This window comes from Artibeus jamaicensis, unplaced genomic scaffold (genome assembly GCF_021234435.1).
Source record: "Artibeus jamaicensis isolate MK-2021 breed Jamaican fruit bat unplaced genomic scaffold, CSHL_Jam_final contig_61, whole genome shotgun sequence".
NCBI lineage: Eukaryota > Metazoa > Chordata > Mammalia > Chiroptera > Phyllostomidae > Artibeus > Artibeus jamaicensis.
In genome coordinates this window covers 2,440,259-2,454,840 of record NW_026521906.1, presented here as the reverse complement: position 1 = coordinate 2,454,840, position 14,582 = coordinate 2,440,259, and the positions used below count along the sequence as shown (strand labels likewise).

Sequence of the window (14,582 nt, the reverse complement as noted above, 5' to 3'; positions counted from 1 at the left end):
TTATTTTGCATTTTATTGTTTATATATTAATTCTTAATATTAACCACCCTATTCCTTATCTTTCCTCCAAAAGAACTATTGGCCAGAGTGGTGTGGATCTTCCACCTGAAATGGACACTGCTCTGCTCTCTCAAAGAGATCAGCAAACTATAACCTGTAGATTAAATCTGACCTAGTACCTATTTTTTATAAATAAAGTTTTACTGAATAGTCATTCTCATTTGTCTACATATGGCCACCTTCTTGCTGCAACAGCAGAGGAGAGCAACAGAGATTGTTCTACAAAGCCTAAAATATTGACTAACTGGCTTTCTATAGAAAAATTGGGCTGGGTCCCTACCTATCATATCATGGAGGCAGAGACTTGGTTCCCCTCAGCCAGCACACCTGTTTCTGGTGTCCACTAGACACCCTTTTTGTCTCTTATAGTTGACTGATAAAAATGATGGTCTAAGACAGTACAGAGAATATGGTAGTGTCATAGGAAGCCACGACACTATCATATTTAGACAGAAAAAAATATTGATGTTGGACTTCACTAAATACAAAGTCCTTCTTAAAATATAACTATGTTGTTTTAATCAAGGTTTGGTATTTTTGTGTGAGTATGTAAGGCAGAATAAGGTTATACATGTTGACACTGTCATTCATAGAGAAGAAATGATGTTAATATTTTATGTAAAGCCTTGGGGTGTGGTTAACCATAATGGAAAATCATGGCTAGGAGATGTCCATTAATATTGTTCCTTAAAATTTCACTGAAAGTTTCTTCTTATGGGCCTTCTAAAGAGTTCATAGTGAAATACAGTGCTTACATGGGACCTTTAATATATACTCTGAGACATTCTGGCATCTCAGACATGAAAGATTATAATGTTTATCAAAATAAGATCAGATTTAATCTCTAGAACAATTAGTTTCATATTTGGTCATGGTTTAAGACTGCTCTCCTAATTTTATACTGCTTTTGAAAAAGTTTCCCTGTGTTACCAGGAAGGATTGAGGAAAACTGTATTCCCAGATAATATTGGAATATGGGTCCCTGGAAATAATCATTTTCAGAAATGGAGAGTGTCATGCATTTTTGTCATTATAACATGCTTATGAATTTCAGAACCTCAGGGCTTCCATCAATGGAGCTCCAACTCAGGATAGAGGGCTTTCTGGCCATTTTTCTTCTTTAAAGTTGTATCTGGGTGCTCAGTCTGGATTTATTAGATTATTACAGTGGTAACTCTAAAGATCTTAGAGAAATTCTGATGAAAAAACAATCTTGAGGAAAAAAAGGTGGTTGTAATATGGCTGGTAAGGGTAAAAAAATGTCATGTGAAGCAGATTAAAAAGTTCTTCATGTGAAGCCCATGACATTGCCTCTTTCCCTAACGATTAAAACAATCATCAAAATGCATTGAAGAGACTCCTGAATTAGAAGCCAGGAGAGTGGGAAGAGCTGTTGCCACTGATCCATGGTGGAATCAGTGGCCCTCCTCACCTGAGACAGCTACCAGTTTTTGCCACACATTTCTCCTCAACGTGTTCCCAGCAGGTGTTGTCGTAACACTAAAAATGTTTTGACTTAATCCTTGCTCATGTCTACTTATCCACTTTGAAGACTATAAACACTACAAAAGACAGACAACTAGCTTACAAAGTACAATATTTTACTAAAAAATGTGCTTTTATTTGTTCTTTCTCAGAGTACCTTAGTGCAAAAAAAGAGAAAAATTACTTAGAATAGCAAACAAGTTAAAACCTTATCTGATGGTTCCAAATAATGTCAACTTAAAAGGAATGTGTCTCTCCCTACTAAACAGATATATTTATATATAGAATTACTTGAAGAAAGCTTGAATAGCAGCTCTATTTTTACAAAGTGTTTGCATATGGATATATTTGAACTTTTTATTCTTTCTAGGAGGTTCAATTATATGGAATTTCTAAAAACACAATTATATGGAATTTCTAAAAACTAAGGACAACCAAAATCTTTAAACTAGGTGGCTTAACAAGTATGGGGGGAGAGCTTAAGAACAATCCAAGAAGGGCCCTGGCTGGTGTGACTCAGCACTGGCCTGTGAACCAAAGGGTCACTGGTTCAATTCCCAGTCAGGGCACATGCTTGGGTTGCACACTAGGTCCCCAGTTGGGGGACACATGAGAGGGAAACACACATGGATGTTTCTCTTCCTCTCTTTCTCCCTCCCTATCTCTGAAAATGAATAAATAAAATCTAAAAAGAACAACTCAAGAACAATGTATGGAAGCAATTCAATTACACTTTGTGTCTTTTGGAGAAAATATTTTCAAATTGCATGAGAGACATGAAATAGCACCCATTATGATTGAAGAATTCTGAAAGTGTTGAGTTTGCCTGCAACTTCTTCCATTAATCACCTTTGCATGTCCAGGAACAAGGGAGCCTCTTTATTTATTGGTTCTATTTGTGACCTCTAGGACAACTGAAGAAAAACTTGAGGAAAAATAAGTAGCAGAGCTATACACAGTATCTCAAATTTCCTTGTGTAGGCTAATATTTTAAGGTGGTTTTGTTGGACTGTAGTTATGGGGGAAAGGAAGCCAGTGTGTTCCTGAACAAACTGTCAAGCCTTTTTATAAGAAATAAGTCAAATGGCCTGATTCCTCTCTCTCCCTGCATATCCTGGCAAAGTCTCTCTGCTTATAGCTTCTCAGTTCTGGCTCTATAATTTAATGAGTTTTGAACAGAGAAGAGATATGTGTATGACTTTCAGGATTGAAAACATTCAGCTAGAGCACAGAGGTGAGACCTCAATAAGATGGACAACAACTTTTCTCAGTTATTAACCCAAAGTAATACTTCATCCAGTTTTCAAAGTGCTTCCTAAGTACAGTCAAATGGCTCATCAGGACAAAAGACTGTGTTAGGAGGTGCTGGAGCACAATAAATACCCCTTAAAAATGTCTGGAAGAACAATGGCATGTAATAGGTCATAACAGAATGTTAAAAAAAGAACTGAGAAGGGATAGGGGAAGTGTTGGGGAGGGGAAATGCAGACAACTGTACTTGAACAACAACAATAAAAAAAGTTGAAAAAAACCTGAGAAATGAGGAGGAGGGGAGCAGAAGTGGAGATTTTTCTTTCCCACAGCAAAGAAGGTCCCTAAATTGTCACATAGGACTGATTGACTGGATAGGGGGTTTTTAGAATCTCTTAACCAGAAGTGAAATAAGAATAGAGGAAATTCAGCCTCCCAAATATATTTTAGAGGCAGGGACATTTATTCTTGCTGTCCCTAGAGATTAAATTCCTCTCTCTCTCTCTGCAGAAACATACCTTTACCAATATGTATTTGCTTTGAGGAGGAGAAAAAAGCAGCTTATTTAAGGTAAAACTAATAAACAAAAAAAATTACAAACATTTTCCAAAATTTATATTTTTAAGTCTTTAGCAAGGGCTTTATAAAATGATTGTGCAGAACCTTTGCTCTATATTGTATAGTACTTTATGCACACCCTATTATAGTAATATATGCCTATTACAACAAAACATGCTAGACTTTGGGCTCCCCAAGGGTAACAACAAGGTGTAATTTATATTTGAGCACCCATTTCTACCATATGCCCTGTGGTACAGGACAATCAATAAATATTTCATGAATGAGTAAAGAAATAAGAGAACAATCTATTTCTTTTATTCTGGTCTTGCTCTTACCAACTTGTGATGGGCATAAGTCTGACAAACAATAGGGTTGGGTTAGTACCATCTGTGTTATTACTAAAGAGAACAAAATCTGTTTTAAAAGTCAGCCTCAGGCCCTGGCTGGTGTAGCTCAGTGGATTGAGCCCAGGCCTGCGAACCAAAAGATTGTGGTTTGATTCCCATTCAGGGCACATGCCTGGGTTGCAGACCAGTTCCCAGCAGGGGACGCATGAGAAACAATCATACATTGATGTTTCCCTCCCTCTCTCCTTCCCTTCCCTTCTAAAGATAAATAAATAAAATATTTAAAAAAAAGTAAAAGTCAGCCTCAGGATCCTTAAGATAGATCTCTCATATGCAGTTAAGAATGAATTGAGGAGGCTAAATTAGTCGTAAAATATAATTAGAGAAGTGACAAATCTCTAATTCTCTAGATGAATTCTCATAGAAAAATCATAGCAAACTAACTGATTGATAAAATGAATGATGCAGTAATTGTTAAATATATTTTATGATAAATGGATGTACTATTGCTTGCATAAATAGATTTGTTTGGTGGAAGGATATCCATGAAATAGCCCCCCAAGAATGTAAAATTATACAGGTATTTTTTTTATGAAGTGACCACATTTGATTAACTCTTTGTGTAAACAGCAGTTAAGGAAGACTAAGGATTAATGTTGAGGATTATGACAATGCAGTTGGCCAAAGCATCCATTCAGAAAACATGACTACTGAAACAGAAATGGTGGTTAAGGAGAGATTAGAAGGCTTTCAAAAACTTTTTTTACCTGGCTATATTCAGGGGATGCTAGACAACTCATTGATGTTTCTCTCCCTTTCTCCTTCCCCTCTAAAGATAAATAAATTAAAAAATAAAATCTTTAAAAAAAAACTTTTTTTAGAGAATAATGGTTCAAGGATTGAAACACTCACACAATTAAAAAATTTCACAAAACTACATGGATTGTGCTATCACTGAGAAAAAGACAGGCAGAGTTAGCACTTATTTCTAACTGAAGATTGTTTTCTCTTTGAAGGGAGCAACTCACTTGTTTTCATATACATCTAGTGAAAGAGTGTTTGCTGAGTTTTTTGAAATAATCTAACCTTGTCAAAATAATTTTAATGTGCCCCCGAGACTCTCTTATAAGAATGGCATGCAGATGATACTTTCTCACCATTTGTCTTTAGGTCTATGATATATAGTGTGTAGTATATGTAGTCTACCTATGCAGGGAGGTATGCTAGCAGGTTCTCTAGACTGTATGTGGTAAGGATGGAATATCACAAATTCTTAACCTACAGAACTGCCTATGAGCATATAAATCTATGTAGATGAGAAAATAAATACTTTAAGTTGGTCTTTCTAGTCCTCCATTTTTTTTCTGTCAGCTCTGTACTAGCGAAATATAGTCCTTGCTTTTTGCAGCTTTATTACTCACACCTAATTTCTTTCCATTTCATTACTAAAGAAGTGTCAGGTTAAATCCACTACACTACATAGAGTCTTTTATCTCAGGGCACAAAGGACTATCTAGAAAAGCAAATGGCTGATTTATATACTGTTATAGAAATTGAAAATTCAAAATTGAAAGTGGAAATGAGAGAGGACAGGGCAGGAGCACCAATATTTATAGATCTTCCCTTCCATTAATAGATATGTCATCTTATTAATGCTAGAAGGAAACAAATGGTGTCCATGTTATAATCACATTACAATAAATTTACTAGCAAAAGGATATAATGGAAATGATAGAATGATTAAGTAACAATTCAGAAAAATATTCAAGGAAAGCATGTATAATTAGAACATCTTAAAGTTGAGAAATATGATTACAAACTAAATTCTTATACCATATTTTCTGAAAGCAGAGCCTGAAATGAACCTGAATTCAGATGAAACTAATGCATTCCTCATGGGGAGCCTGCTGATTCAGGATAGCATTAAGTACTCATCGGTAACAGGCATACTGGAGAAAAGATAGAGTGGTAACTGTCATGGTTGGTGAACAGCAGAACAGCTATGTGGTAATTGTTTCCCAAATCAAATCTGCCTCTCAAAGAGAATCAGCAAGTACTGTGGATCATTATATTGGCATTCCCAGAATACTAACACATTTATATTGTTTTGGCTTATCTTTTTCAAGAGTGTCCAGAGGCAAAGGGTGAAGCATATTGCTATAGCAAAACCATCAGGACTCTCACCACCACCTGGCAGATGAGTTCAAGATGCCTTCTTGAAGGAATGATTGTGTATCTTTGATGCCTTGTTATCAGAGAGTTAAAGACTAGGAAGTCTGTTGCCATGTCATCTGGCAGTTAATGCTTACAAGATGTGTGTGTGTGCACATGTGCACACACAAGCTTTTATATACAGCTTTTATATCTGTTAGGATGTAACAGATTTGAAAATGTGATGTGCCATAGGGCCTACAAACTCCTCCAAAATTAAGCAGTGAGGGTTCATTATAGGTAACCATGCCTTACCTGTCAGCACAACCTAAACCTCCTAGAAGATTGCTTGATGGACAGAGATGAATCATTATATTTGCTCAAAAATATTAAATCTACATTCACTTTCTCCACCAGAACTTTAGTGAGTGGATGGAAGTGAAGAATTCTATGTGGCATTTCTCTTCTTTCATTCAGTATTTTTTTAAGCTGAATCAAGATGATTTAAGCTCTTTCATGAAACCAGGTACTATTTTAGATTGTTACTTGAATTTTTAATGTTTCTGATATATATCATTATATAATAATTCTAAGAATAACCTAGCTAACATACGAAATTGGCAGAGGCATTTTTGAAGTTATAGAACACCTACTTCCTAGCAACATTCTTTTTCCTCCTACTTTTAAACTACTGCTTTCATGCTTTCTCAAAGTTAGGCAAAAGTATGTTGTCCTAAAGTGCTGGCCCTTGAAAGTGTGGTAATACAGGAACACAATAATAGCTCACTAAAAACAGGAGGACTGTATTTGAAAATACTCAGGTGATAAGAGTCAGAGTGAAAATTTTATGAGATTGGTCAATGCCATTCCTATGGTAAAGAAAATTAACACAAAGCAAACATCTTTCTCATTCATTTTAAAGTGGCACTGAAGTAAACTAGACCTCTAGCATATTCTTTCCTATCCTGAGTTCCCTGGTAGGAATGGACTTGAGATGGGGGAGGATGTCAAAAAGGACTGATAATGGCTAGATCACTGAATTCTTGTTCAAAGTAAACATGTGAAAGGTAGCAGAACTTAAGAGCACATCTTAGAAAATAGAATACAGAACTGAATATGCACTTATGCACATGTGCCTCCTTGTCTATAGCAGTAAAGTCAGTCTTTGAGTGATCATTATCAACAAAATAGTTTTGTCAAAGAGGAAGACAGTGGCCATAGCAGCCTGGTCTTCTAAACTGGGTCAAGAGGGTAAATGCTGTGGTCAGTTCTCCAAAAATAAATAGGGAACAAATGAGAGAAAGAAAATGACTAGAATTAAGAAACAGGAGAGAGAGGAGAAAACAAGTTAACAACAAAAGAACATTAGTTGACCCTGCAGTTTTTCAAATAAAATATTCCCGCTTACACTCGCTCACTGTGTTTTGCAAGTCAATGTTATTTCTAAAGGAACTGTCCAAGTTTGTTGTGTATTCCTTCTCTTTTATCTGGTTATTACGATGTGACTGCTTATGCTGGTAAAGGAACCGGGTCATGATGCCGATGATGGAGAATATGATGAATATCACCACCGCAATTACTCCTGTTTAGAAAAGGGTCAAATGAGAGAAAGACATTATCACAAACTGGCCACTGCAGAGTGATGATTTAGTCTAGACAAGGAAGCCACTTAGGAGAAAAAAACAAAAGAGAACAACGCAACAACAAAAAACCAGAACAGAACAAAACAAATAACAGAAATAAAGACCAACTGAAATATCTTCAGTCTTCAATTACCAAAAGCTTCCTTTTCCAGAAAAAAAGAGAAACCCAGTTTAAATGAGAAGCTTTGTTAATGGAATAAGAATGCCATCAAATAAATATGTAATCTAACAGGCAAAATATTTCTCCTTAAATTTCTTCAAAATATGCTTTAAAGATTGTGTCAGAATCATTTGTAATTTGCACATTTTTTTGTAACTTTGCAAATGGGCATTTTAGAACTACTTTATATCCTAGAAAATAATATTTAATTATCTCACACTGCAATAATGCTCTTCTGATGTAAAGGTGTTTATGATATATGTTTGCTTTGCTAAAATGTTTTATTAATAGTGAAATGATTCCCAAACATTTAGGACATTCCTACACTGGTCTGCATGCCGCCAAACACAGGTTAGCTCAGAGGTGGTATGCCTCTGTCCTCCAGAAATGCAAAGCCAGCTGAAATGAAAGTTTCTTCCCAAATGTGTCAGGCTCCCCTATTTTGATTGTATGTGACTTTACTGAATATTCTTTGGTAAGTCAGCCTTGCTAACCCCTAAGATCTTATTTCTACCTTTGCCAGGAATGCTTTTGGGATATGAAGAGCAAAGTCAGCAAAGGACATTCAAAATGTGGATATTGACACTTTTAAAAGGGAGAATGCATCTACATAGGAATGTAGGCTTCTTAACATTAAAATACTTGAAATCTGTTTATTATATTCAAAGTTAAATTAATTATTAATATTACATTAATATTATTATTACTAATATTACAGGAATATTAGTATATATTCTACTGTATACTGAGTCTTGAGAATATATGTTTATTTTACAAAGTTACTTTTGAACATCCTGCACTGTGATTTATATAAGCATGAACTTTAGAAAGTCACCCAGGAATGTACAGTAGCTTTAAGAGATAAAACACAGAACTGGCTTGTCCTCCTTTAGCATGTGGAGTATTCAGAGTTGGAGGCTGTGCTAATTTCTGGAAATTTTCCCCTGGAATTGGGATGATTTTCCTCCTTTTAAGGATACTTACAAAAGTGTGTGCATGGGTGGGAAAAAATAGCAGTCACAAAATATTTTTCTCCATTTGTCAAATGAGAAATTAATTATAAGAAGAGAAATAGGCACCAAATTTGTTCCTATATTTCCTGATACCAAACTAATATCAAGTTGAACTCTTTTCCCTGAAGCAGAAAATCAGGTCAGGCATTTTAAGAACTTTCTTAAGGAAATGTTGGGTTTTCTGTCCTTATGATCTTATTGAGATGGTGCATCTCTGTGTTCCCACATTTATTTGTACTTTCCCCCCTCAAAACACTACTCACTTATTCATTCTACTGTCTGTTTACTTGGCCAGACCCCCACCAGACTGGGTTCTTTGGAAGCAGTGACAACATCTTTTATCTTCATATTTTTATACTGAGTACAAGCCCTGACCCAAAGTTGGGGTTTATTAAGTAAAAGTTAAATAAATGGATACTGCCAATTTTCAAAGAACTCCATCTAACTGACAGAAGACAAAAATGGGGGTAACTTCTAGGACCGTGGTCTTCAAACGGAAATGAATTTAGCCTCTCATAACCATCTTACATTAAATGAGGTTTGGGAGGCAATCTGTGTTTCAAGCCCTAGACAGAAAAATCAAGGCTGCCAGAGGTTCCAACAGACAGGGAATCAAAGGTGTGGTGAGGCCAGTAGGCCATGAGAAAATGACAGAGCAAGGGAGGCAGGGAGCTGAGCTCACCGCAGAGCAGATGAAATCTACATCAGTACCATAAGTGCTGCTGGATTCAAAACTACAGTCTGGGGACTTCACCTAGCTCATTAGATCCAACCCCACTCACTTATGGAGAACCCCCAAAGGCTGTAGTTTCACTTACATGTCTGTCCCAGTATTGTCCTTTCTCACACGTAGTTTTATTGGTTTATTTTACTTGTGCTTTAGAAAAACTGACAATTAGAAAAGATGAACTAAATGCACACTGCCTGTCTCTAAGTAAATTATCCAACTCTTGATTCATTATTCAGCCATCTGGTAGATTGGGATGTGATGCATTTATGGAGCTGCTGGTGTTGGGGGAGAAGGTATCTTTTATCATACAGCATATATAACTATTCATGAAAAGGCTTATGGTCTTGCATATAACTTGGAGTCCTAGGTGTTGCATGGCCATAATTAAGAAAGGATTCAGATAAACTTTTCCAGAGTATCAAATTATTTATGTCCCTCTGCTTTCATTAAAAAAAAAAAAACTTTACCTCCAATGACAGCTGAGTCACTTCGAACTGCATTGGTGAGTGGTTCTTGCTCATCTGTCTTCCCAAATGGATCTGAAAGAAGATACAGAAGTTAGAACTTCACTTCTAACTCAAAGTCCTGGGAGGGGAGCTACCACAAGGAGTTGGGATGACACACCCGAAGATTAGAACAAGTGCTCTCAAAAGTTTATGAGTTGGGATTTTGAAAAAAAAAATCCAAACAAACATTCACGAGAAAACATTTGAAGTACACTACTTATACTCCATGTTAGCTTCTATGTAAGGTATAAGGTCAGTGGTTGAAACAGAGGATGGTGGTACCCTGCCTATGTCTGCTGTAGCCTATAGCTTACCCCTTCGCCTACCCTCTGTGATTTGCTGGACAGTCTCTATGCATGACAGGGGCTTCTAACCTCGAGCACACATGTATCTCTGCTTCTGCTGAAAGAGGACATTGAGTTCATTGACAAGGAGAGACAAAATTGCTGGAGAATTAACACTTCCAAAAATTCTTCCTGAAGAGAGAGGGATTTTACTTTATGTTCATTAGCATACATGGTATAAGGAAATATGTGTGTCACATTTAAAAGCACATAGGTATGGGTTTGAGTCATCACTCTGCCGCTTGCTCTGGTAACATTGAGTTAGATACATTTTATTTATTTATTTATTTATTTATTTATTTATTTATTTATTTATCTTTAGAGGGGAAGGGTGGGAGATGGGGAAACATCAATGTATGGTTGCCTCTAGTACATCCCCTGCTGGGAACTGGCCTGCAGGGAACTGGCTTGCAACCCAGGCTTGTGCCCTGACTGGGAATTGAACCATGATCCTCTGGTTTGCAGACCTGCACTCAATCCACTGAGCTACACCAGCCAGGGCTTACATTTTTAACTGATTTGTAAATGCATTAATAGGTGGTAATAATAGCCAAAAATATGCATATAGTGCACATAAAAATTTCAGGACATACAGAATCTACCAATATTATTGTTTCATCATTTAAACCTTAGGAAAAGACTAAATTATGGATATTATTTTTCCCATTTCACATATAAGGATAATGGATTGAAGCTATTAGATAACTTATTCAAAGTTCTAGATTTCATTTATGGCTACTCAGAATTAAATGAAGGGTAGCCCACTGTCATGTTCAGGTTCATTCTATTGTACCTTAGGACTGCAGGAAAACACCAAGATTGGAGGTGAGCAGGCAGCAGAACTCAATCCCCTTTCTCTGCTAATAATCAATAACTTACTTGGCAATAAGTTAAAACAAATCTTGGGAACATATCAAGGCAACTAGGATGACTGTGACAAAGAAGAGATTGAAAAAAGATAAAAACAGCTATTTTACAGAGTGGTAAAACAGAAGATATAGGGATGAAAGTGCTTTAGGACTTTTCTACTATTAAGAGAGGTAGATTTTAATCACATGACTTACATTATTCAAAAATAGCTTGCGTTTTTGAGTCTTAAACTCATCAATCCTTAGAGAAGTAGCCACTAAAACAGTAATCACTATGTATAATTATATAGTAACATATAAAATATGTATTTAGTTCTCAATTCATTACATTAAAAGTCACACTACACACACACACACACACACACACACACCACATGAGGAATCAGGCATAATTCTTATCCACTTGTAGTCATACAAAGTAAGGATTTGAGTAATAATAGTCTTTAACCTAGAAGCTTCTTGAAAACATCAAAAATAGTGCTACTGAAGTAAATTTGACTGGTTACTCTCTCGTGTACCTGTTGAAGAATGCACCGTGGTCACTGCATTCACATCTGAATCCATCATAGAGCCACAGCTGGATTCTGTCAATGTCCCTTGGATTATCACAGGTGCGACGGTCATATGGCGCAGAGCTGCCTTCAGTGGTGATATATGGTTGTACTGAACTGAAGACAGGCATCCAACAAAACCTAGGGCATTTGCTTTAACAACTTCAGAATCTACTCCAAGATTCTCTGCAACATGAAAGACAATCACCATTTTTTAAAAACTATGGTCCATATTCTCTTTTAAACAGTGCTTAAAGTTACCAAAGTTACCTTATTTTTGAATAAGGGTAATCATCCTCTATCTCTTTTCATCTCTTCTTCCCTAACTTTGCCCCTACTACAAGTATAAATAGATGAACCATGTATCATTAAAAACTGCTAGGGTCACTTCAGCTTTGATATAATTCTTCAAACTTTAAAATTTGTATTCACACATTTTATGAGATATAACATTTATGAGTATAAATATTTTTTAGACTTTAGATGTTTTATATAATTTATATCATTATCTCCATCACTATTTATCACTGAATGCTAGTGATTATTTCAAACACACTACAGTGCTCATCACAACATTTAACTCAAAATAAAAAAGGGGGGTAGAGCGATTATAAGTAGGGGAAATGGAGTCAGTCTAGCTCCCTCACCCAGATGTCTGGGGAACTAGGATAAGCTATGTTCTCATAGCCTTGAGACTGACTCTGATAAATGGTTTCCATAGCCTTGAGTGGGCTCCCATGAGCAAAATCATCCTGTTTTATATACAAGGTATTCTGGCATTCTGTTGGCTTTGTGTGCATTTAGTATGTAAGGGGGTAGGGACTTCCCTCTTCCCACTTCCTGCTTCCCACTGAGGACATGCAGCTTATGGTGTGTGTGGATCACCCATCCTTCAATAAAAGCATGTCAAGCATCCTCATGGCCCAGTGACTTTTCTTCAGTCTTCCTGAATCCTGAAATCTGTTGGGCCCTAAAAGGTTGTAAGATAGGAACCCCCAAATCCTATAACTTAGTTATAAAAATTGTATATTTATTCTTACATGTTTAAACTTCAGGTAGCTTCAAAGTACTATTCACTTGATGAAATACACCTATTGAGATATTTTTCCATTGTTCAAAACAGTTTCTGAACATCTTGATTTTGATGCCTTTTAGTGCTGCTGCCCTTTTTTAATTTCAGTTCTTCCATATCAGCAAAACAATTCCCCTTGAGAACTTTTTTCATCCAGGGAAACAAAAAAAATGTTGTTCAGGGTGATATCAGGTAAATAGGCAGGTGGGGCACAGGGGTCAGGCTGTTTTTGTTCAGCAAGTGCTGAATACTCATCACAGTGTGGCCAGGTGTTCTCAAAAATCAATCATCATGAAATGGTCAAAAACATTGAAAGAGTTTTCAAAAAAAATTCTCTGAAGCTGAATGCAGCCTCTGAAAATACCAGCAGGTACACTGATACAAATGGGTTCCCAGAACACTCACCTGCCAGGGGAAGCCTGTACTATAAGGGACCTTCCCTCCAGAATATAATTATATTTGGGATGGGGGTTCCCTTTATATATGGAACTGCAATGGCACACTTGAGAAAAAAGAAATTAGGAGGGTCAAACCACCCAATATCAGACTATACTACAAGGCCATAATAATTTAAACAGTGTGGTACTGGCATAAAAACAGACATATGGATCAATATAACAGTATAGAGACCTTTTCAGGACCTTTGTGATTACACTGGGATGACCTATATAACCTGAGATGATTGGCCCATTTTAAGGCTGGCTGATTAGCAACATTAATTTTGTTTGCAAACTTAACTCCCCTTAGATGCTTAGCCTAACATATCACAGGTTCTGGGAGTTAGGGCTTAATTTTGGGAAACATTCAACCAAAATTACTTATGTTTTTTTATTTCTTATAAACTATTTCTTAGCTAATTTGTATATAAAGACATTAGTCTATTAGAGTGTTTTTGAGAAATTTTTAAGATGGCAGAATAGCTTAGATAAACAGTTGGAATTGAAATCTATAAAGACTTTGGTTCAAATCTCAACTTTGCCAAATGATCTGTATATCTTTTAACTTTTATAAGTATCAGTGTCTCCATCTGTAAATCTTTGATGATAATAAAATATAAATGGGTGCACTTTTGAGGGGAATAAAATAGTTTTAAAACAATGTATGGTAGGTATTCAACTGATAGTGAATAGTGAGTGTTTGCAGCTTTTAATTATTTTAGCAAACAGTTTCTCCCTACCACACCTTAGTTAACAAGATTATATAAATCAGAAATAATTTGTAACCATCCTAACTTTTTTCCTCTATGTCTCTGTAAGAATAAAAAATAATATTGTATCAGGCCTCATACTGACAGTATTTTCTCCTATCAGGATTCCATGTTCTTTTCATCATTTCTGTTCAGAAACATCTCAAAGTTTCCATCCTTATTATACATCCAAAATAAATACACTTCCTTAGAGATAAGATTTTATTAAAAACAGTTCTTTCTCTAAGGAGAGAATATCATATTCTGGCATTTCCCCTTATTTCTCCATGCACATATTCTTGGACTTGGAGCTTGTATTCATGGGAGTAACTATAGTGATGACCTCCCAAAACCTTGGCAACAATATGGGCTTCTTTCTGACTAAGTTCTGGAAATGAGATCTAGCACTTTTAACTTATACCCTCAAGGTAGAGCTACAAAGGCATGTCACTTTCCACTGCATCCAAATTCTGCAATGCAAAAACTACATGTCAGTTTATACTTCCCTTTCTTGTCCTTGACCTCTTCCTCAAAATACTTTGGATATGTAAATCTACCCCTTGATAACTGTCAATCAGCAGCTAATGTACATTGCGAATTATAGCTCATTGATTTCTGGTGCCATTTAGGAAATAGGAATCAATCTTAAAGAC

The 14,582-nt window shown here is 36.1% G+C and overlaps 1 protein-coding gene across 2 annotated transcripts in view; it reads right to left on the bottom strand.

Annotated features, from left to right (window-relative positions):
• Window positions 1–7,106: 7,106 nt before the first annotated feature.
• Window positions 7,107–14,582, bottom strand: part of CNTNAP5 (contactin associated protein family member 5) — a 1,122,001-nt gene continuing 1,114,525 nt past the window's right edge. For both annotated transcript variants that reach the window (XM_053670714.1, XM_053670716.1), the window contains exons 22-24: window positions 11,639–11,857; window positions 9,869–9,940; window positions 7,107–7,437 (exon numbers count right to left, since the gene is read on the bottom strand). In XM_053670714.1, coding sequence (XP_053526689.1) covers window positions 7,241–7,437; window positions 9,869–9,940; window positions 11,639–11,857 — 488 coding nt within the window. In that variant the 3' untranslated portion in view covers window positions 7,107–7,240. The remainder of the gene's footprint in view (window positions 7,438–9,868; window positions 9,941–11,638; window positions 11,858–14,582) is intronic.